The 22352-nt window shown below is 43.2% G+C and overlaps 1 protein-coding gene across 2 annotated transcripts in view; it reads left to right on the top strand.

Annotated features, from left to right (window-relative positions):
* The window catches only part of SPTBN5 (spectrin beta, non-erythrocytic 5), a 101869-nt gene that overhangs the window by 31967 nt on the left and 47550 nt on the right, over positions 1-22352 (top strand). For both annotated transcript variants that reach the window (XM_053383396.1, XM_053383406.1), the window contains exons 21-34: positions 616-786; positions 1565-1729; positions 2299-2525; positions 3983-4169; positions 7390-7590; positions 8213-8329; positions 9108-9271; positions 10876-11008; positions 13281-13426; positions 14696-14810; positions 16641-16751; positions 17134-17313; positions 18574-18777; positions 19102-19251. In XM_053383396.1, coding sequence (XP_053239371.1) covers positions 616-786; positions 1565-1729; positions 2299-2525; positions 3983-4169; positions 7390-7590; positions 8213-8329; positions 9108-9271; positions 10876-11008; positions 13281-13426; positions 14696-14810; positions 16641-16751; positions 17134-17313; positions 18574-18777; positions 19102-19251 — 2271 coding nt within the window. The remainder of the gene's footprint in view (positions 1-615; positions 787-1564; positions 1730-2298; positions 2526-3982; positions 4170-7389; positions 7591-8212; positions 8330-9107; positions 9272-10875; positions 11009-13280; positions 13427-14695; positions 14811-16640; positions 16752-17133; positions 17314-18573; positions 18778-19101; positions 19252-22352) is intronic.

The raw sequence follows: 22352 nt of genomic DNA, 5'->3' as shown, positions 1-22352 counted from the left end.
TAGGCCTGGATACTGCTCTTTGATATGTTTGCTTTCCACAGCAGATCATTCTTTGACGCAGGGAAACATTAGGTATTGTGACCATTCACTGGTGTTCTAAAGTGTAACCTGAAGAGTTCACCTGGGGCTTGTTTTAAAGGATGGGTATATTGTTCTTCAGTTTTCTTTGCAGGGAGTGTGCATTGGCATGAAATAAATGCTGGTGATGTTTATAGCAGACTTTAATATGTAAGGGATAAGAGGCATTGTGGATCAGCAGGGACATATTACCACACCAAGTTCTTGAGGGATTGGCCCAAGTTTGCCTTTAATGCCCACTGCATCATATATTCCAACTTTCTGATAAGAAAGGGCTTACCTAACCTGCTCTAAAAATAGTATTTTGACCAGTATGCAGCTGTAGGAGAAATTTCAAAATAAGAATCAACCATAATGTTTTTCTGTGCTGTGACTGCAAAGGGTCGGGTTCACAGGAACATCCCATAATGTGACATTAAACGTAATTGAATACATACTATGTTTAATGCATTTTTGTTTTTATTGTGTTATCTGTAAATATATGTTTTAATGTATCAATATGTACATGGGGAAAAAAGAGATTTAATGCAATTGTAGGAGTTCACTCACGACACTGCTGAGCTATTGATGTGGATGGAGGAGAAATACAAGATAGCATCAGATGAGTCCTACCGTGAGCCAACAAACATACTACGGAAGCTCAAAAAGCATGAAGCTGCAGAACAAGAAATGATGGCCAATAAGAAGCATTATGTGGAGCTGATGGTGGTAAGGCTGGTCTCATGGAGATATATTGATAACTGGCAGAATAGCCAACAATTCCTTGTTCGATTAGAACATTTCAAATTTAAGTACAACAGTTCCGTGCATATTTCTGGATTCTAATAGCAAACAACCAGGCCTGTGCTCACATGCACAGCACACAGCACTGGATCTGGAATTCTGTGTTTCTGAAAAGCTAGTATTAAATCTTTGTTTTTAAATTAAATTTCTAATATTAAAACTGAAAATGTGTTGGCGCTTTCTGCAGAAGCCTCAAACTAGGCTTTCAGGGGAAGCAAAGTAGAGAGCCTCAAAGAACTGTGCCTATCAAGTATATTGCTTACTTTGCTGTTTGTAATATCACTTAGGATGCCTGCATCTAACACTAAAAAGCAGAAACTGAATTTTAAGAATAGAAGTCTAGTAGCACAACAGTTACAGCTATGTATTAGGAAGAATGTTCTAAGCAAGTGTTTGTATGTATGCATGCACTTTCCCATCATATGGTGTTAAGAGATGTCAAAGTTCATGCAAAAGACTGATGGGAAGCAGAGTTTTCCTACAGCAAAACAGATGAAAACAACACACTGCCCTTAAGTTCAGCTTGAATTTCAGCCTTCTGACATCAGGGCCACCAATGTACAGCATTGTTGGTTTGTTCAGTGACTGGTTTTTAGGATACTGGCTTCTTCTGCATACAATGACTTTGACATAAACAGAGGCAGGTAGGAGTAACCAGAGCTACAGGAGTTTTCTCTTGACCAAATGCACTGTCTCTCTCCAGGCTGGAAAACAGCTGATTCAGGATGACCACTATGCTGCAGATTCCATTCAAGATAAAATGTCAGAGCTGAAGAAGAAATGGGAGAAGCTGTACAGCAAGATGATAGAGCGAGGAGACAAACTGAGGCAGGCCGGACAGCAAGAACAACTTATGGAACTTCTTGAGGTCAGGGGCAAATGCCTTTCCGCCAGGAAGGCTAGGGCTAAACTGAGTGCCATTGCCACTGTTCATAAATTTTAAAAGATCGTTGGCCATGTTGGTTGGGGCTGATGGGAGTTGAAACCCAACATCTGGAGGGCTACAGTTTCCTCTTCCTGTTTTAAAGTATTTAACCAGTGAATAGTTTTAGGTTCTCAAACTAGTAAAGTAAATGTAAAGTAGCAGAATACTTGAGCATCTGCTTTGCATGCAGAAGGTTCAAGTTTCAGTCCCCAGGCAGGGCTGGGATTGTCCCTTGTCTGAAACTCTGAAGAGCCTCTTCCAGTCAGTGTCAACAGTCATGAGCTAAATGGATCAATGATCTGACTCTATATAATGTAGTTTCCTATGTTCCTCCTATGACAGCAGAAAATGAGCATTCGCAGTGCTCATAGCAGATTCTGCACCAAGGAATAAAAACCAAGGTGCAGAGCTTGCTGAATGGTTGCACCATTCCATCAGCGCCACAGAGAATTTATGCCAGAGGAAAGAGAGCAAAGCAGGGAATCATCCACATGTCAATATTTCCCCTTTAGGATGCTGAAGAGAAGATAGAGAAGGTTGAGAAGAGTCTTCGAGATGCAGAGATGGGCCATGACATGCGTTCTAGTCGCAATTTGCTCAAGGAACACAGTCAGCTGGAAAATGAGATGCAGGGATTGGCTGAGAAAATGAGCTCGATTGTGTTGCATGCCAAGAAAATGGCTACAAACCATTTTGACAGTGAAAGGATTCTGGATGAGACACAGAAGTATTTGGAATGGTGGGTTGCTCTTTCTGTAAACATAGTACATTGTACAAGGCTTCATTATTCTCCTGTCCATAAGGATTTTCTTTTATATCTCAGCCAAGCACAGTTTGATACTGCTTGTTCCACAGAACTCAGAAGACTACTTTAACAATAGAATAAAGCATGAACTTTTTTTCAGCCAGAATTTGCCAGAACTCAGTTCGGGCACCTCTCAGGCGGGCGCCATTGCCATTCTAAGAGAATGAGAGAGGTATTCATAGTGAGTTTTGGCACCTCTTTTTCTAGAAATATAACACTGGAATAAAGCCAAACGTAACATAAGCAGGTAATGCAGAGAGAGCTAGTATGGTGCAATGAAAAGAGTACTGGGCTTGGATGTGGTGGAAAACTTAAGAGTCAAATCCCCACTTTGATATGAAGGCATGACCAAATCATTATCTCAACCTAAAGTACCGTATTTTTTGCCCCATTAGACGCACCGCCCCATAGCACACACCTAGTTTTTATGGGGGGGAAATAAAGAAAAAACTTTTATTTCCCCCCCAGGCGCGGGGCTGGCGCGGGGGAAGCCCAAGCTTCCCTCGACCCCAGCCCTCAGAACAGCCTGCTATCCGCAAGCCTAGGGAGCCACGCCGTCTCCCCAGGCTTGCGGAGAGCTGCATGAAGCCCGGGCGCGCTCTTCAGCGCGCCCCAGGCTTCGTAATGCAGGCAGCTCTGCGCGACCCTTCGGAGCCCGGTGTGGCTTCGCACCAGGCTCCGTAGGGTCACGCAGAGCTGAGCGACGCCCGGGAGCGCAGGCAGCTCTGCGCGACCCTTCAGAGCCCGCGTGTCTTCGAGCCGGTCTCCCAAGGGTTGCGCAGAGCTTCCTGAAACATGGAGAGCGAGAGGGGTCGGTGGGCACCGACCCCTCTCGCTCTCCAGGCTTCAGCGAAAGCCTGCATTCGCCCCATAGGACGCACACACATTTCCCCTTCATTTTTGGAGGGGGAAAAGTGCGTCCTATAGGGCGAAAAATATGGTATCTCACAGGCTTTTTTGCAACAGTAAAATGCTGATCAGCTTCCCTGTTATTATTAGTTTGCCACTATTCTTTCTTACTTCCTTCACCAGATTATTAACAGGACACAAACACACAAGAATCATTTTCGTCGAAGTATGATTGGAGAGAAGTGACTCTGCTGGCTTCTATAATTCATAACATTCCCAACATGCAATTTTATACTGGTTCTTCTAATTAGTTTTGGCAATGTGAGTGTAGAAAGCAAGCTGGGTGCAGAAGATTAAAATCAACATTTCAGAAATATACATTATTATAGAGGGGAAGATATTTCACTGACAGCTGGATCACTGACCTTTTCTTTGTGACTCATCAATTATGTTGACTAATAAGAATGTTTGCTTATTGAGGGGATCCTGCATTTTCTTGGGCTGAGTGTATGAACTTCATTATTTTAACATCTGGTTCACAGGTTTGCCTCTCTCCAGGAACCTCTTGCTGAGAGAGGCCAGCTGCTTCAGGCCAGAATGGAATTGTTCCAGTTCTACCATTACCATGACATGGAAATGAAGTGGATTAGTGAGCGGATGTCAGTGGCCAGTTCCACAAACCGAGGCCAGTCCTTGAATGTGGCTCAAAGCTTTCTACAGAAGCACAAGGTGACTCCTCAGTTCTGATAGCTGCTGTCACAAGTTTACAGCATGTTTTCTATTTCAGGATGAGATTAATAGCTGATTCTCCAACCAGCTGGAAGATGTTTCAGGAGAGTTTGTTTCTTTCCCTAGGTGTAGGGTTGAGATCTGTAATTATAAACAAGTGGTAGCCTCCTAATGCCATGTGTGGTGTAGTGGTTAAGAGCAGTGGTCTCGTAATCTGGGGAACCGGGTTCACGTCTCCGCTCCTCCACATGCAGCTGCTGGGTGACCTTGGGCCAGTCACACTTCTTTGAAGTCTCTCAGCCCCATTCACCTCACAGAGTGTTTGTTGTGGGGGAGGAAGGGAAAGGAGAATGTTAGCCGCTTTGAGACTCCTTAAAGGGAGTGAAAGGTGGGATATCAAATCCAAACTCTTCTTCTTCTTCTTCTGCTTGATTGTTCTGTACTTTAGCAGAACAGTGGTACCTCGGGTTACAGAAGTTTCAGGTTACAGACTCTGCTAACCCAGAAATAGTACCTCAGGTTAAGAACTTTGCTTCAGAATGAGAACCGAAATCGCGCGGTGGCAGCAGCGGGAGGCCCCATTAGCTAAAGTGGTACCTCAGGTTAAGAACAGTTTCAGGTTAAGAACAGACCTCCAGAACGAATTAAGTTCTTAACCTGAGGTACCACTGTATGTGACCTCCAAAAGCATAGTGAAGCTGGAGACCACTGGGCAACTCTAGATGCAGAGAGCCTGGTGCTTAGCAGAGAGAGGAACAAGAGACCTTCCAAACTAGAAATATGGCTTTAATGAATTAGTTTTGCTGCCCACCACATTCCAAAAGAGGGATATCCTCGAGCTTATCTGATAGCATATAGGAACTATTCCATAATTGTATCACCTCATATATATTTTTTACATGTGAAGTGGTGTTTAGAAAGGCTGTTGCTTTTTTGTTATCTTTTCCTCTGCCTTGAATAATCAAAACTATTAATAGTGAAAAAAGAGAGTGCCACCCTGAATATACCAGCTGTGCTTGCCAGAATCACATTGCACTGGAATATAAAATGGCTGTTTCCCTATGTTTCTGGAATTCCCTTTTCCTGCAGGCTCAACAAAATATGAGCCATAAGTTCTTACAGAAGTGCTACGGTATGCATGTTTAGCATTGTTTTTAATTATTTGGTTTTCAGTAACTGGAGGGGGTAATGGGATGTTACTACATTAATTGGTATTTTATGCATTTGTTGCAAGTTACTGCTCTTGAAAGCATAAGAAATTTTGTGTGCAGATGAATACCTTTGAAAGGAGCTTACATTTGGGTTTTGGACTGGACGACTGTGTTCCCACAGCAGTGTTTTGTAAACAGATGAACAGCAAATGTACTATGCCAACGCATAGAATCATCTGAGGATTTACTTCCTCACAGCAGGATCTCTTGGCAAATCAGCCCAGCCACTGAAAGAGAGAGAGAGAGAGAGCGCAGAATTAGGGAGCCTGTGGCGTCCCAGATGTTGCTGGACTACAACTTTCATCACCAGTGACTTTTGGTTATGTGGCCTGGAGCTGATGGAGTCCAACAAAATCTCAAGGGCTACAGGAATTTATAACCCTGCTATAGACACTCATTTTAAATGGCTCCAGGGGATGAAGAAAATATTGCAAATATGTGCTTAGTGAAAAGTTGGATCATTTACTAGTTGCACTGCAGAGATTAGCAAGCATAGAATTCACAGTGGAAATGGAGAAAAAAGAAACCAAATTTCCTTAGGGTAGGTTTGTTGACTTTATTACTTTCCGCAACAAAAACTTCAGAAACAATTTACAACAGGAACAAAATGCAGTAATGAAAATATATAGTATTTTAAAAGCATAGAATAAAAACATCCAAACATTTGGTGCTTCCAAAATGCCCAAGAAATCTACCGTATTTTTCGCCCCATAGGACGCACTGCCCCATAGGACGCACCTAGTTTTTTTGGGGGGGGGGGCTGGCACGGGAAGCCCGAGCTTCCCCCGACCCCAGCCCCGAGAACAGCCTGCTATCCGCAAGCCTAGGGAGCCCGGTGGAAAGTCGCCCCGATCTCCCCAGGCTTGTGGAGAGCTGCGCGAAGCTCAGGCGCGCTCTTTAGCGCGCCCCAGGCTTCAGAATGCAGGCAGCTCTGCGCAACCCTTGGGAGACTGGCGCGACTTTGCATTGCCAACATATTTTAGAAGTTACGTAAATATTCTGTTTTTACTTTCTTCTCTCGAAAATTAATGTCAGAATGAAACACCTCAGCTTGACAATATTCAGAACATAAGACACATGTTTAAACTTAGCTCTGGTGTTACAAGTGACAGGAAGTTTTTTAAAAGTTTATGCTTCAACATGACAGCAATTTAAAAAACCACATATGGTAGAAAAAGTCAATGCAGGATGGCAATCCCTCTCTAAAATTTCAGAAACCAAAAGACATATTTCCTGATTTTATTTTTGCTGGATAAAGGCCATATTTAGCACCCTGTGCTAAAGCCAATGTGTAGCAAATAGAAAACCACCAATTCTTTGTTAGGAGTTAAGAAATAGGGTAGTAACTTTAATCCACCAAGCATTCAGCTTTCCAGAATAATTTATCCTACTAAATGTTGCCTGTCTGTTTCTAGCTATCAGTGGCTACTAGTCAGAAAGCTGATCAGAGACAGTATGTTCTCAATTGCTAGTTGCTGGGGATCAAGAGAAAGAAAGTGCTATTGCTCTCATACCCCAATTGGCCAATGCAGGAAACAGGATACTCAAGTAGATAGGGCTTCGGTCTGATCCACCGGAGCTTTTCTTATATCTTACATGGCAAATGATTTTCACTCCTCTTTCCCACACATGCTGAAAAGATCTTTCTGTTTACAAATTAATTTCACTTCTGCACTCCTATAACATTTAGACCCCACAGAACTCCAGCCCCACAAAATGTGTGTTTTTCCTACCATATATCTCCCTAAGTTCCTTTTCCAAAATTAATTTGCAAGGAGATTCCCCTTCCAAAAATGAATTTCCAAGCATTTGGATGATCAACATCTACATTATTATTTTTAAAATAGTACTTGACCTTTTAGACTTTTGGGGGTTTTACTCCAGAAGTAACCTAGTGGCTCTGGAAAATGGAAAGCACCTTCTAAGTTGTTATAAATGCCTCTTTTTACTGCTTTTAGCCCTTACCTCTCACCTTTCCATGGCATTTCTGCGTGTTTTTCTTCTACTAGGAATTGCAGGTAGAAGTGAATGCTCACAAGCAGCAGGTCTCTAGGGTTTTGGAGATGGGAAGAGCCATGACAGATAGCAAGCCTGTCCCATCTCAGAGAGTAAAGGAAAAGTGCCAGGAAATGAGCAAAAGCTGGCAGGAGCTGGAAGAAGCATGTGAGGAAAGAATCAAGCAGCTACAGCAATCTGTTGCCTTCCATCAGGTATATTTCACTATATATTGATTTCACTCAGTTTACAAGCCATGTACCTTAAGTGCACAAGGTGCCAAAGGTCTATAGGATTTGAATGAACTCTGTGTGTTTGCTGCAACTGAGTAACAGTTTGCAAATGTGGGGTTACCACTGTTGTCTTTATAAAATTCAAGAGGACATATTCCTGTTCAAATGAGACTATAATCGAAAAAAAATTAACAAAAGGGAGACAGTGACAGAAAAGGGAAGTGGAGGCAGGGATAAACAGAACAGAATTTGTGCTATTACAATCACATATTCTTAGGCTTAGTTGCAATCTGGAATGGAGATGAAGAGGTTCTGCCAGAGCGATTTCCCTGCTTCTTCCCATTCCACATCCTTCCCTCAGATTTTCTCCAGACGGTTGTCAGAACCCCCAAAACCGCACATGCTGAATGAAAGGAGAGATTACAGAATGATCTCCTTAGCGCTACGTTGAATTCCACCCTCTATTTTGCATATTTCAACAAGCTTCTCATTTTGCCCATGGAATCGATTGCTTTTTAACTTGTAACAATAGTATTTTGCAGGAAAAGTTTCCCTAGGGAGAAAATAACAATAACCATTATTTTTATTTTTTTAAATTACAAAGTACTTAATAGATATCTTGGACCTGGAGAGTTGGGTAGCAGAGAAGTTCCCACTGGTAACCAGCAAAGAGTGTGGCAAAGATGGCGCTGCAACTCAAAAACTCATTAAGAAACATAAGGTAATTCTGTGCACAGTCTTCCTCCCCCACCACCCCTGCCCCAATGAATGTAGCAGGTATTATTGAAGAGGTTGAATAGTTTCTTTCCTAGCCTGAGGTTACCTTTAAGGATGCCTGCCCAATGGACGCACACATTGTGGAGGCTAAACTTAAAATGGCTCTGTCTTGATCAAGGTATAGCAGGTCAATGTTATATAATATTCCAGCACAGTGAATCAACTGCATGTGGTCCTTCAAAGTGCACCCCAGTCCCCAGAATCTCCCCCACCCTCTCTCCCTTTGTCCTAGGAGAACCCTTGCTGCAGGCCTGTGTTATAGAGCCCTGCTAGACTGCCACATGTAAGATTTCTGCCCCCAGAACCAGTTCTGTAAGATTTAATCATGAAGTGATAATGCCCTTTCCTTAGTTGGAAAACAGCTATAATTCTTCTGGCAATAGCTTAGCCTTTCCAATAATGAGTCATCCATATATTCAGTATATTAATTGGCTCCTGCAGTTTGCCTGAAGGTGGCAAAAATTAAATACGCAGACTGTTTGCTTTTGCCAGGAATAAATCTGCTGGAAAATGTCTGGCCTCAATACCCTTGTTTTAGTCTCAATCTATTTGATGTTTGTTGAAGCATTTGTCAAATCAAATATAAACTGTATAGAAATACATAATATATAACATGTATGATGATGAATATAGTATTATCAATAAAACTTCTAGCCTCATATTCGCACCTCAGCTGTTGCTTCTCAACTTTGTATGTTTGGCCTCACTTTGCTTTCTATTAGGCCCTGGAGCATGAAATCAACATCTATCAGAATTTAGTAATGGAACTAGGCGAAACTGCCAAAACGCTGCCCCTCTCTGGCTCCATCCACTATGATGAAGTTGACGCACCTCAGGAACAAGTTCAGTCACAGATTCAGGAGTTGCAAAATATGGCCATAGCAAGGTAAGAAAATAACAGTCCCTGTTTCTTTGTATGGTGTTTTGTTGGGCTTTGATCTTCTGCCAAACCATATGAAAATCAATAGCAAAGCTTCTGATCCCTTCAAGAGGCTTTTCAGGCAGGGATGGCCCTGCCGTTAGGCAGAGTGAAGCCATTGCCTCAGGCAGCAGATGCTGGGGGACAGTAATTTCTCCCGAGCCCTGCCAACTTGGCTGTTGCCCTCTGTTGGAGATCAGAGCTATGTGTGCCACAGGCCTATCAGATACCCCTAAACTAGCCTGCTGCCTTCGGGTATGCTGGAAGATGCCATCCCATTGACATCAAGTGTTGAAGTAAGATCCAGCTGGCAGTCCAGTCAGCTTCTAGAAATGGAATGGGAGTGGGGGACATCTCATAATTCATGATGGGCCACAAATATCTTGAGCTGGCCCTGGCTTTTGATCATGCTGCTGCTGCTGCTGCTGCTGCTGCTGCTGCTTCTTCTTCTTCTTCTTCTTATTATTATTATTATTATTATTATTATTATTATTATTATTATTATTTCTTAAATTTCTATACCACCTTTCATCTAAGGATCACAGGGTGGTTCACAATATAATGTTGATGAATGCATATACAGTACATATTGTTCCACACTTCCTACTTCTCAGAACATTGGACAATCCCTGAATCATTAGTACTACTCAGAGTTGGTTTCCTGTGAACGAGAGAGTATTGGAAACCTATAATGTTTTGATTTGTTTTATTTACCAAGTGGAGACAAATAGCAAGCACTCTTAGAAGGCAGCAGATGTACTTCTCCTCCATCCAATCTCCAGAAAGAGGCATTGTTCCAGACAGAATTCCCAGAAAATATTGGTGGGGTGTGTGTGCAGGGAGCAGAAGTCCCACTATGCAAATGAAAGTCCTTGTGCTAACAGGACTTTGTTGGACAGAGGTTGCAGTGTTTGTTTATTACAGGAAATTATACCCCATTTTTCACTACGTATCTCAAAGTAGCTTATAGAAATAGTAAAAAAAAAGGTACAATATAAGAAATACCAATATAATTGCATTGTGATTCATACTTTAGTCTTGGATATATAGGTCAAGTCAGTTCTCTTGAAAATTCAAAGGAATCAATTTCCTTAAGTATACCTATGATATTGATATATATGCAGTGCAAGGTGGGGTTAAAGAGCATATCAACTGGTCACTGTACACGTTCACCAGACCTCATGGAGAATGTATACATAATACACCCATGAAGAGAGAATTGTGCACATTTCCCAGTCAATATGCACAATATGCACAACAGGCCTAGGAGAAAGTGTATATCTCAACTGAATTTAGTACATTCTCTAGCAATTATGCAAGATCCCCAACAGACTTTGGGGAACATACATATCTCAACTGCATTTGTATAGTTCCCACGTAATTTTAGACACTGGATTTAATGGTCTTCGGATTTCCCTCCAGCCCCTTTAGATGGTTCATTTATTTCACTTACTTCAAAATGTGATCAGCCAGCCCAACTGGTCATTCTGTTGAGTGCAGCCTTGGACATCTGCTGCAAAAGTCCTGCCTTGACAGCACTGCTGCTATTATCTATTTCTCTCTCCAAAAAGGGGCAAAAGGCTGGAGGAGACTCTTACATTGCATGACTTTCTGAGGGAATATGAGGATCTGGAAGACTGGATCAGTCAGCAGAAGCAGGTAGCCAGTTCCGATGGCTATGGGACCAGTTATGAACATGTCCTGGTAAGTTATATTATAAAGACAGTGAGATATATTAAAATGCACCCTGCTTAACAAAGTTTTGTTACACCAAAATATTTTAATGGAAGCTCTGATGAGCCTTTATAAAGAGGATTAGGTGTAATATCAAGAAGTGAATTAGTTTTGTTAGCTTTAGCAAGCTGACAATTTAGGAATCTAGCAGACTTAAGATGGATTGTGCAAGTGGTGAAACCATTGTGGCCAACTTGTGGTTAATCATTATGCCAAATCCTTTGTAAGATGTCAATGAAGAAATGATACGATAATTTCAGGGATGTTTTTCAAATGACAGAGTAAGCCACGCAGAAAAGTACAAACAGTATGCCTGAGTGAAATAAGTTTGAAGGGTTATAATTAACCTGGTTGATAATCCTTTCTGAATCACTCTCGGTTTTTGTTTCCCAACAAACGTTTGCAATTTGCGGGTGGGTGGTTTAACCAAGGTTGAAAAGCAGCAACTGCTGTGTTTGTATTATGTTTCACCTTTGAAAAGTTCCACAGGATAACGTAAATATTTTTTAAAAAAACATTAAAACAGGAATATTAAATAAGCATAATCTAAAGTAGTGCTAAAGTAGCATAATCTAAAGGACATGGGTGGTGCTGTGGTCTAAACCACTGAGCCTAGGGCTTGCTGATTGGAAGGTCGGCGGTTCGAATCCCCGTGACGGGGTGAGCTCCCGTTGTTCAATCCCAGCTCCTGCCCACCTAGCAGTTCAAAAGCATGTCAAAGTGCAAGTAAATAGGTACCGCTCCGGCGGGAAGGCAAATGGTGTTTCCGTGTGCTGCTATGGTTCACCAGAAGCGGCTTAGTCATGCTGGCCTCATGACCCAGAAAAACTGTCTGTGGACAAATGCCGGCTCCCTCGGCCTATAGAGCAAGATGAGCGCGCAACCCCAGAGTTGTCTGCGACTGGGCCTAATGGTCAGGGGTACCTTTACCTTTAAAGTAGCAGTATAAAAACAATCTACCAAAATAAAAAAGACAACAGCAGCATAAAAGCAATGTAGAGAGATTTTATTTTTTTTAATGGGAAAATAAAAGTGATCTTTGCCTGGCACAAAAATGACATCAAGGAAGGCACTAGGAGAACCTCCCTGGAGATAGTATTCCATAATCAGGGTTCTGCAAGTGAGTTCTTTCCCGCTTTAGCCACCCCTTGTCACACCTTAGATAATGGAGGAACCTGACGAAGTGCCTTTGTTGATAGACAGTGACATGTGGAGACAAGTGGTCCTTCAGGTATCCCATTCCCAATCTCTGAAGGGCTTTAAAAGTCAAAGGCAGTGTTCTAGTCATTATAGACTAGCCCAGGCACATCCAACTCCCAAGAGACTGCAATCTACTCCCAGTATAAAAAAAACCTGGCAGTTATCTACCCATTGTCATTGGAGGGAGGATTAGCATGTGTGGGGTGGGATTGCCCAGAGTTATTGAGCTTTTTTTAGGAGCAAGTGCCCATAAATCACTCAACAAAAAATCCTCCACTAACCAACGCACAACGCAGCGCAAAAGCAGCTGCCCACGTGATGTGACAGAAGAGAGACAGAGTGAGGGGGTGGAGAGCGGAGACATTAATTCCCCAGTTTTTTAATATCGACTGCAATCCACCAGGATCACCCAGGGATCTACCTGTCGATCGTGGTCGACCGGTTGAAGATGTCTGAACTAGCCCGTTGAACTCCCATGTACTTTGAACTTACATTGTAAGATCAGCAACTAACTTTATTTATTTATTTATTTATTTATTTATTTACTTACTTACTTACTTACTTACTTACTTATTTACTTATTTACTTATTTATTTATTTTCAACCATTGGTATGCTTCTTAATCGCAGCAGTCTCTAAGCAGTGCACAGGAGACTCAGTACAATGAAACTTCCCATCTGCTGGAAGAAGAATAAGTAGTAGTAGTAGTAGTAGTAGTAGTAGTAGTAGTAGTCTGACCTAATTGGGGCCGGTCTGACCTAAACTGGAAGGGATTTCCATAAAATTGCGGCCACAATACTAAACACACAGGTCCTGCTGGGTAGAAGTCATGCATCTGAGCCATAGGAGACTACCAACTCACCTGAAGATGTCATATATATTGGGAGAGAGCAAGGCTGAGCTATTGCTAGATTTAATTGAATGAAAAGTCAGAGCAACACAGAATGTTTGGAACAATGCTGATAGCTAAATGTGTGTGTGTGTTTGTCCCAGAACAGTGTGTGTTTTCTTCTGCCTGCTCACTCATTGTTTTCTCTGAAAGCATCTTTGTGCCAAATATGAAACGCTCCAGCACCAGATGGAAGTTGCTGCCAAGAGAGTTGTTGCATCCTATCAGCTAGCAGAGGATATGGTGGATCATGGCCATTTTGAATCCCGGGAGATTCGGAAGAAACAGAAACAGTTGCGGTAAGAGGAGACCTTCTGTCACCTTGGCTTTCTCTTCTGGCAGGGAAATAAGAAATGGCCACAATCAGATCCTTGCTAATTAAATAATATATAAGAAAGATCTCAAAGACCAAAAGCTTTCTGAAATGATCTTCATTATGGTTTCTTTGACACACAAACTGGTCCTTCTGATTCATCACTAACTTGTGAAATACTGATCAGCTGACAGTTGACCATTCCAAAGAACTGTTTCATTGACTCTTTAGAGTTGTGTGCATAGGGGACTGGCCTTGTCCTCTAAGACAACAGTGGAAGGGAGTCTTCTTCCCAACACCACTTTATGCCTAGGAACAGGAAGCGGTAAAGAAGGACAAAACTAGCTACAGCTGTTGGAGGCTGGACCTTTCCTAGCTAACTGTGTTACCTTGAAGAAAGGTTGCATTGTTTGGGACTTCTTTAGAGGAAAAGCAAGCAATAGATACTGTACAAAACTATGCATACCAGCCCAGTTTTCATGTAACACTAAGCCAAGCAATGGCTTAGCACAAACAAGGAAAAATGGAAACACTCAGGACATGGGTGAGAGGAAACCACGGCTGCTTTCTTCCTCTAGTCATTCTGCTGCTGCACTAAGCCATAGTTTGACTTAACATGTTGTTCAAACTCAGGCTCATGGTTTAAATATCTCCAGACAAACCATGTACTGAAACCAACCGAGGCCTGTCTGATGGTTCATAGTAGAAGTCTAGAACCTCCAGACCACAGGCCAATTTGGCCCATGAGGCAGTTTTTCCCCAAACCACACCCATTTATCCCACACCTGACATATGTGATGTCAGGTGTGGGGCAAGCAGAGATGTGGCTGGATCAGCTGTGCAATGGAGTTCCCCATGAGGAACCCGATCATGTAGTCATTCCTTGCAAAAAGCAGGCTTTAAGTCACTGCCCATCACCTGATAGGTGATGACTTCAAGCCTACTAATCAGTGGCACTCCAAAGCACCACGCAGGTCTGTTTGCAATCCTGCATGCTGCTGTGAAGTCTCAGTGACCATCACCTGATATAATTATGATGCAAGGTGTATTTATATCATCTGAGGAGGAGATAAGGAGCTGGCCCATTGACAGATCCCCATTGCTGGATTATAACATGTATGTGTTGTAGAAGTGCTAAGCCATGAGTCTGGGATCGACAATATTTTAAGTTGTCTAAAGATGCTTTCAGCATGCATAAACAACTAGAACCAGCACTGGTTCCATTTCATGTTTTTCAACCTGTTTCCCTCATCAGGAACAATTGGGATGAATTGCTGAAGATGATAAAGTTTCAAGGCGAACGACTACAAGATGCTGAGTCAATACACAAGTGTCTACAAGACCTGATGGAAGCCCTTGTCCACACTGAGGTTATAATCATGCTGGAAAATATATGGATTGGGTATTTTGTTTCTGCCCATCTACTGTGTCCTTTGAGGGCCACATTAGCTGTGAAGAGAATATTGTTATGCATATGCATTAGCATAATCTATCCCGGCTTTCCCATACTTGGCACCTTATATGGGTAACTGTCACAGGAGTGTGCTGGTCAGAAATCACACAGTTCAAAAATGGAATTAACTCTTCATTAGCAAAAACACAATCTCCACAGACGTGGACAAGTATCAGGCCTAATGAGCAGAGCAGATCATGCCTGGTGGTCTTCCTCCATGAAAATCAGTTTTCCAAGACTGAAAGTCCCCATCTCTTCATGGCCGTCTAAGTCCCCTCTTCTCCAGGGCTTTTCTCAAGCAATTGGAGACTGTGCCTGCATGCAGCCAACCTTTCCACCCTTTTCATGCCTCCTTGTTCTGGGAAACAAGCAGGGAGGGGAGCTTGTCACAGCAGGAGGGAGAGGCACCTGTGACTCTTCAGCAGCCTGACTCATCTCTGCCTCTTGGCCTCCCTCATCCTACCCTCCTGCTTCAGCTTCAGCTTCTGCCTCTTATTCTCTGCTACTCTCTGCCACAGACTCTCCCAGCTCACTAAGCCCTGTTGCCTCTTCAGCTTCTGACACCTCCTCTTCCCAGTCTTCTCCCTCTGACCACTCATTGTTGTCCCACCACTATTACCCAGGCTCTGAGCTTTCTTCCCTTGATGGTTCCCCAGCTGGTTCCTCCCTCTTCGTCCAACCAGGCCATGACAGTAACAGCAACGAAATGTAAAATTACCGTATGATATCTACCGTAGATAGATAGATGATGACAGATGATGATGATAGGTAGCTAGATAGGCCATAAGCATGTAAAAGCAAAACCGAAAAACAGCAGTCGATAAACTAAATATAAATAAGCTATTTATTCACACACTTGCTCCATGCACATCCCAGGCTTGGTAATTGGTTTGCCTGGATGAAGGTGCTGAACTCTTCCTCCCTAACCTCATTCAGACTGGCTCAATTCCAGCAATAGGGCTGGGCTGGGGAACAAAGTGTTTTATGCAGTGGGGTGCTATGAGGCAAGGTGGGAAGAGTTTAGCTCTCCTCATCAGTGTGCTTCCCTTTATGGGGAAAAAACAACCTCCATATTATCTGTGAATGGGAACAATATGTGTATAAGTACACCTGGCTGTTCTGACACATATACTGTGGCTCAGCCTTCCATTTCCGTATACCATTTGGGACCTGGATGCCTGTAAGATTATCTCATCCCTGACATACCAAACTGGTTGATGTACACTGCATGAGGGGGCAGGGGCGAAGGAAGGTGGCGTGACACCCGGGGCGAGCATCGCTACATAGGGCACGTGTGCGGCGTCGGTACGTATGACGCATGCGCCGTACGTAGTGATGCCGCACATGCACCATATAGCGGTTTGCTGCCTGTGCTTCTCCAGTATGGACGGTGCCTGCACGGTACGGATGGTGCCAGGATCCCTTCGTCGCCACCACAGCCACATGTGAAAGATCCTCCATTCACGGCTGCAGCCATGAGCAGAGGATCCTGTCACTGTCTGTACGGCGCTGGAGCGACGCCGGCAGCAAACCACTATACAGTGCATGTGCAGCAGAGCTACATACAACGCATGCATGTGACGGTGCACATGCGCTGTACGTAGCTGTTTGCTGCCAGCACCGGAATCAAGATGCTTCAAGATGCTTCATAGGAAGTGATTTGTGAATGAAATAATAATAATATATTTACACTTTGTTTCAAATAATCAACCCATTAACGGCAAGCTTCCCCATATTATTTCATTAGGAGAAGTCCAAGGCCATCCCTGATGACATTGCTAGAGACCTGGGTGGTGTACAGTCCCAGCTACGCAAACTTGCAACCCTCGAGCATGAACTGTCTGGGAATGAGCAACAGGTAAGATACATAGCAGTTCGCAGGTGGCAATTGAAAGCCAAAGCCCATTCTAGCATCTCATAATTTGCTCATTATCTTGTAAGATAATCAATAACTAGACATTTGGGAAAAAATCTGATTGTCTTTCTTCCCATTTGCATGACAAAACTACTGCTTTTTTATTTTCATCAGACCTGCCACCATTGAGTTTATTGAATTTCTTGTTGTGAAACTAGAATAAAAACACTTTTTTTGGGGGGGGGAGTTACCCACTTCTCCACAATATGATTTCATAGTTGTGTTATTAGGTTAGGTTTTTCAAGAAGGCTGAGTATGAGACTCTCTGGTGCCCTCCCTTCCTGTACATGTGCTATGGCATCCTCCTTATTCTTTTTTTTTGCAGCTGCAAGAACTGATTGATGCTGCAGATGGCGTGCTTTGCCGGTGCTCCGAAAGTCAAATGCAGGAGATACAAGAAAAGCAGCAGGCAGTGGTAGAGAACTGGGAGTCCTTGAGGTGCAAAGTGGAGCAATGCAGGCAGCAGTTGGAACAAGCCTGCAGACTGTACCACTTTCAAACACAGGTGAGCATTTCAGTGTGGCAGAAATTGAAGTCAATCTTTCATCAGACTTTTTCTACACTTCTCAATTACACACACAAAAACTAATTTCACAGAGTTAATAGGTGGGTGTATTAATATATCTAATGCAGTACAGTGGTACCTCGGGTTACAGACGCCGCTGGCCCAGAAATAGTACCTCAGGTTAAGAACTTTGCTTCAGGATGAGAACAGAAATTGTGCGGCGGCAGTGGGAGGCCCCCCCATTAGCTAAAGTGGTACCTCAGGTTAAGAACAGTTTCAGGTTAAGAACGGACCTCCAAAGCGAATTAAGTTCTTAACCCGAGGTACCACTGTACTCTGCATTAGGAGACATGTAAGGGTTGCTTAGGGGACAGAGAAGATCATGAGGCCTATACATGCTTATATCAATGATGTTCAATGCTTTTTTTCTGGGGGTACTCAAAGATATGCAGTACGACACTTTTTTTTCAAATGCTAAAAGTGTGGCACTTATTGTAACAACTTCCTGGTGAGTACCACCACTTTTTTCTTTAAAATGAAAATAAAAAGCACTGGTGTGTGCTCTATAGCAAAGGAAATGCAGTGTTTGGCCTCTGAGAATAACATGCAAGTGTTAGGCAGTCAGATGTTGCACACCAGTGGCAATCAGTAGAGAACACACACATATGTATACAGAGAAAGAGACAAACAATTTTCATGGAGCAAAAGTCATCTAGAAACTTTAAGTGGATCAGAAGAGAAAACTGGATGATTTATTCCCACAATTGCAAACAGAAAATCCCAGAATATCACTGTAAAAATACAGAGATGCATTTATTTCATATTGTTTACCAAGGTGTGTGTTCTATGGAACAGCTCGTCATGACATTAACATTGGTGTTAATCCATCTGTAAGAAGTCTAGGGACACCCCTTCCTAGCTCTGGCTTCAGAGAAACTGCAAGAGCATACTTTGAGCAAAACAGAGTGACCACAAAGGTTTCATGTAAAGAAAGGGATGTCTGTTCCCAGCAGCAGGCTATGAAACTCTCATCAGTGCCACAAGCAGCCACAGGTGACTTATTCTGTCATTTTCATTTCCCATCCATTTATTCAACATTGCCAATCCAAGCTATAGTGGTTAAATCCTACTTGGGAGTAGACCCATTGAAATCAATGGACTTCAGATACTCCCATTGTTTTCAGTGGGTCTGAGCATGGCACAGGTGGATACAATCCATAATCCTTGGCCTTCATCTTTTATTTTTGTCTTGGCTTTCAGGCACGAGACTATTCCTCCTGGGCATCAGAAATGATGAGAGAAATGATGATGGAGGACAAAATTCGAGACATATCTACTAGTGACCTGAAGCTGACTCAGCACCAGCAGCTGTTGGCAGAGATTGAGGCCCGTGATGACATGTATGAACGTGTGCTACAGCTGGGACAAGAACTGCTGCTGGAACAGAAAATGCCAACGAAAGACGTACGTAGGCATAATGTGGACTCATCATCAATGCACATTGCTCACCAGTGTTTCTAGAGGTTGCCTTCCTAACCAGTTATCCCTTTTGTGTACGTGCTGCAATTAAACCATCAGTGAAGATATAATCATAATGACTGAATGTTCCTCAGAGGGAAAATGGGTTACTGAAACATATCCAGATCCAGGTTTGTGAAAACAGAGAGTTGTTTCCTTTTTATAAAAATCTTGAGCCCTAGTAGCATAGCCAAGTCTGACACATAACAAGCATCACTCACACTGTTTTGTGGATTATCATGGATGTTTTCTGTTGTTTTCTTATATCAGATCCAAGGCACATTGCAGGCACTGTTGGAAGAAAAGGATGACGTGTACCACAAGTGGGCAGAGAAGAAGGAATGGCTGGAGAAGATCCACCTTCTGCAGATGTTTTACAGGGACTGTGAGCACCTAGAAAATATCTCAAACTCACAAGAGGTAGGTAAACGGTGGCAGTATGATGGGATGCAAAGAAGAGCTGGATGAGGCAAGCCTTGTCATCTCCCTTGTATATACATACACACACAAACATGCTTGTGGTGGCAATGTTGGACATAAAACAGCAGAATCTCGTGGTATCTGAAAGACTTAACAAATCAGTCACACAGTGCATAATTAAACTATGGAATCCGCTCCATTGAGAAGTAGGGATGGTCACTAACTTGGATGACTTTAAAAGAAGATAAGGCTATCAATGGCTATCCACAATGGCTACGGCTTACCTCAGAGGTGAGGAACCTCTTCTGGCCAGAGGGTCAGATCTCCACACCCCTGGCAGGTGGACAGGGCTGCTCATCTTTCAATCATCACTTGCCCCAAATAGCTAGTGGGCCAAAAGGGAGGCCTGGTGGACCAAGCTTGGCCCACAGACCAGATGTTCCCCATCCCTAGTGCACCTCCACTGACCAAGGCACCATGAGCACCAATAACAATGCCTAGTCATCATCATCATTTTATTTGTATGCCAACTTTCCATAGTTGGAACTATGCTCAAGGCAGCTTACAACATGACAATATTTACATAATCACAAACATAACAGAAGTCATAAACAATAAATAAAACACATCAAAAAGTACACAACCAAATGGAAACAATTTCCACGTAAATCATAAGATCTAAAACTAAAGATACAATATCAGTAACAGAAACAAGCTCTCTCAACTCCCCGTAAACAATACTCCAGCCCAAGAATCTGTTCAACAGCCTCAGCTTTTGTAGCTGGAGTCAGTCAGCACTCCACTTTCCCAGGCCAGATGGGAAAGGGCCAGCAAGGCAGGGTGCAGGTCTTCCAGGGCTCACAGCCAAGATAGTCTCATTTAAAACAACACAGATAAAAATTAAAAACAATTTAAAAGAGGAGCCCTCTCTGCTGAGCAGCAACCGCAGTCCTTGTGAAGCCTGGCAAGCCCCGCCCCAAGCCAGGTGGAGAGAGGCAAGGGCAGGGCCCTTCAGGCCCTCAGCAGGCAGTCCTCCTGGGCAGCAGGGGTCTTGAGGGCCCCTTTGCCTTTAGCATAAAGCTTGGGGCATTTATGCCTCAGGAAACTTAACACAACTACAACTCTGGAAATGTTGAATCTGACAGGCAGCAGTTGCCTCACCCAGTAGCACCATCCCTAGAAGGAATGGGTCAAGGCTCCAATTCCTAAGCATAATACCTTATGTTGTGCCTATGCATACAACTGAAATCAAGTCCTTGTCCCTGAAACAGAGGAGCCACTGGAACCTCAGAGGACTAAGCTTCAGATGAAGCTGCCTAGGGAATCCTGTTGATTCCAGCTCACATCATCTGTAGTGGAAGTGGCCCAGCAGTGGCTGCAGGGCTCTGCCAGGGAAAGAATAGGAAACCACCCATGTTTCACCAGATGCTTCTGGTTGGGCTGCATGAGCCCCACTGCTCCTTGCCTTTTCTCAGCCCTTAGAAAGTTATGCGGAGCCTGCAGCCCTCCAAATGTTTTTGGAGTGCAGTTCCATCAACCCCAACCAGCATGGTCAGAGATAATACACCTTGTAGTCCAGCAACTTCTGGAGGACCACAGTTTCCCAAACCCTGCCTTAGCAGAAACAGCATCCCAGTGATGGTTAAGGGCAGACTGTCTCTAGGGAATGGGGGAGAGAAAATTAATTCAGATTGCATTTAGAGGCAAATGTATCAAATTCAGACTTTCCCAAACAATATGAGAACCAAAACACAGCTGTCCTTTGAAATTTGCCCTTATCCAAATGTTTCAATGAAGTTCTCCAACCAAACAATGTTTACAAAAATACATATATTAAGAGAAGGCGTGCATAAAAATAGATATATTAATGGTGTCACACTAATCGGCATTTACTGATCAGGCTTAGCCAAGAACATACCTTCAAATGCAGAGTGTTTATTAGATAAAATGTACCTTTTTGTGATTCACGGGGGGGGGGGGTGACTTTGAAACCTACTACATCTGTACGTAAAAGTTTTTACTGGGTTCAAAGTGAAGTTTTCCCCTCGGGCGAAACATCTGAGGAATTTCAGAGGAAGCCAAAACAGTTTTGATAAAGCGAGAAACATTTCTTAGAGAAGCTTTTGCACATTCCAGAGTTATAAATGTGGAACATTTTGTGGAAAGTTCCTAAACAGTTACGTACTAAGGATGTAATAGTGCATTTGCTCACCGATGCCATGTTTTTTCCGCATTCTCATCTATTTATTCTGTTGCTAATGTATTTAACATACTCATGCCATTGATGCCATGTTAATACAACTCACCATGCTGGACCTTTGCTGCAAAATGCAATGAACACATGGTGTATCACTTAAAACCCTACTTTTCCATTAGCTCTACTTCTGCCTAGGGAGTGATGAGGAGTTTATAGAACTTGGATGCCAAAGAAGACTCACCAGATTCAGTTTGGATCATGACCCAGATTGGGTCATGAACTTTGCTTCAGATTGGGTCTTACCGTGTGGGTCTCATTACAAGATGGTTTGATAGCTGCAACACTGCCTCTGTCAGGATTATTATTTTATTTTCATTTTACAAACCTGAACTTTTGAATTGGATTGGACCATTCGGTCCAGTCGTGACCGACTCTGGGGTTGCGGTGCTCATCTCACTTTACTGGCCGAGGGAGCCAGCGTACAGCTTCCGGGTCATGTGGCCAGCATGACTAAGCCGCTTCTGGTTAACCAGAGCAGCGCACGGAAACACCGTTTACCTTCCCGCCAGAGCAGTACCTATTTATCTACTTGCACTTTGACGTGCTTTCAAACTGCTGGTTGGCAGGAGCAGGGACCGACCAACGGGAGCTCACCCCATCGCAGGGATTCAAACCGCCGACCTTCTGATCGGCAAGTCCTAGGCTCTGTGGTTTAACCCACAGCGCCACCCGCGTCCCTTCTTTGGGAAGGAAGCAGCTATTTAAACTGATAGCAGCAGTTAGCTACATCACAAAGTGAAGATAACATGCTCCAAGACTGGTGAAAGGAACTGCTGAGGAGTAATGAGAAGGTATGAGGCCCTAGCCTTGCTCTCACACTGATCTCCATTGAGACTTCACTAGG

This window comes from Podarcis raffonei, chromosome 1 (assembly GCF_027172205.1).
Source record: "Podarcis raffonei isolate rPodRaf1 chromosome 1, rPodRaf1.pri, whole genome shotgun sequence".
Classification (NCBI taxonomy): Eukaryota; Metazoa; Chordata; class Lepidosauria; order Squamata; family Lacertidae; genus Podarcis; species Podarcis raffonei.
This window is presented reverse-complemented; position numbering and strand designations above follow the sequence as displayed.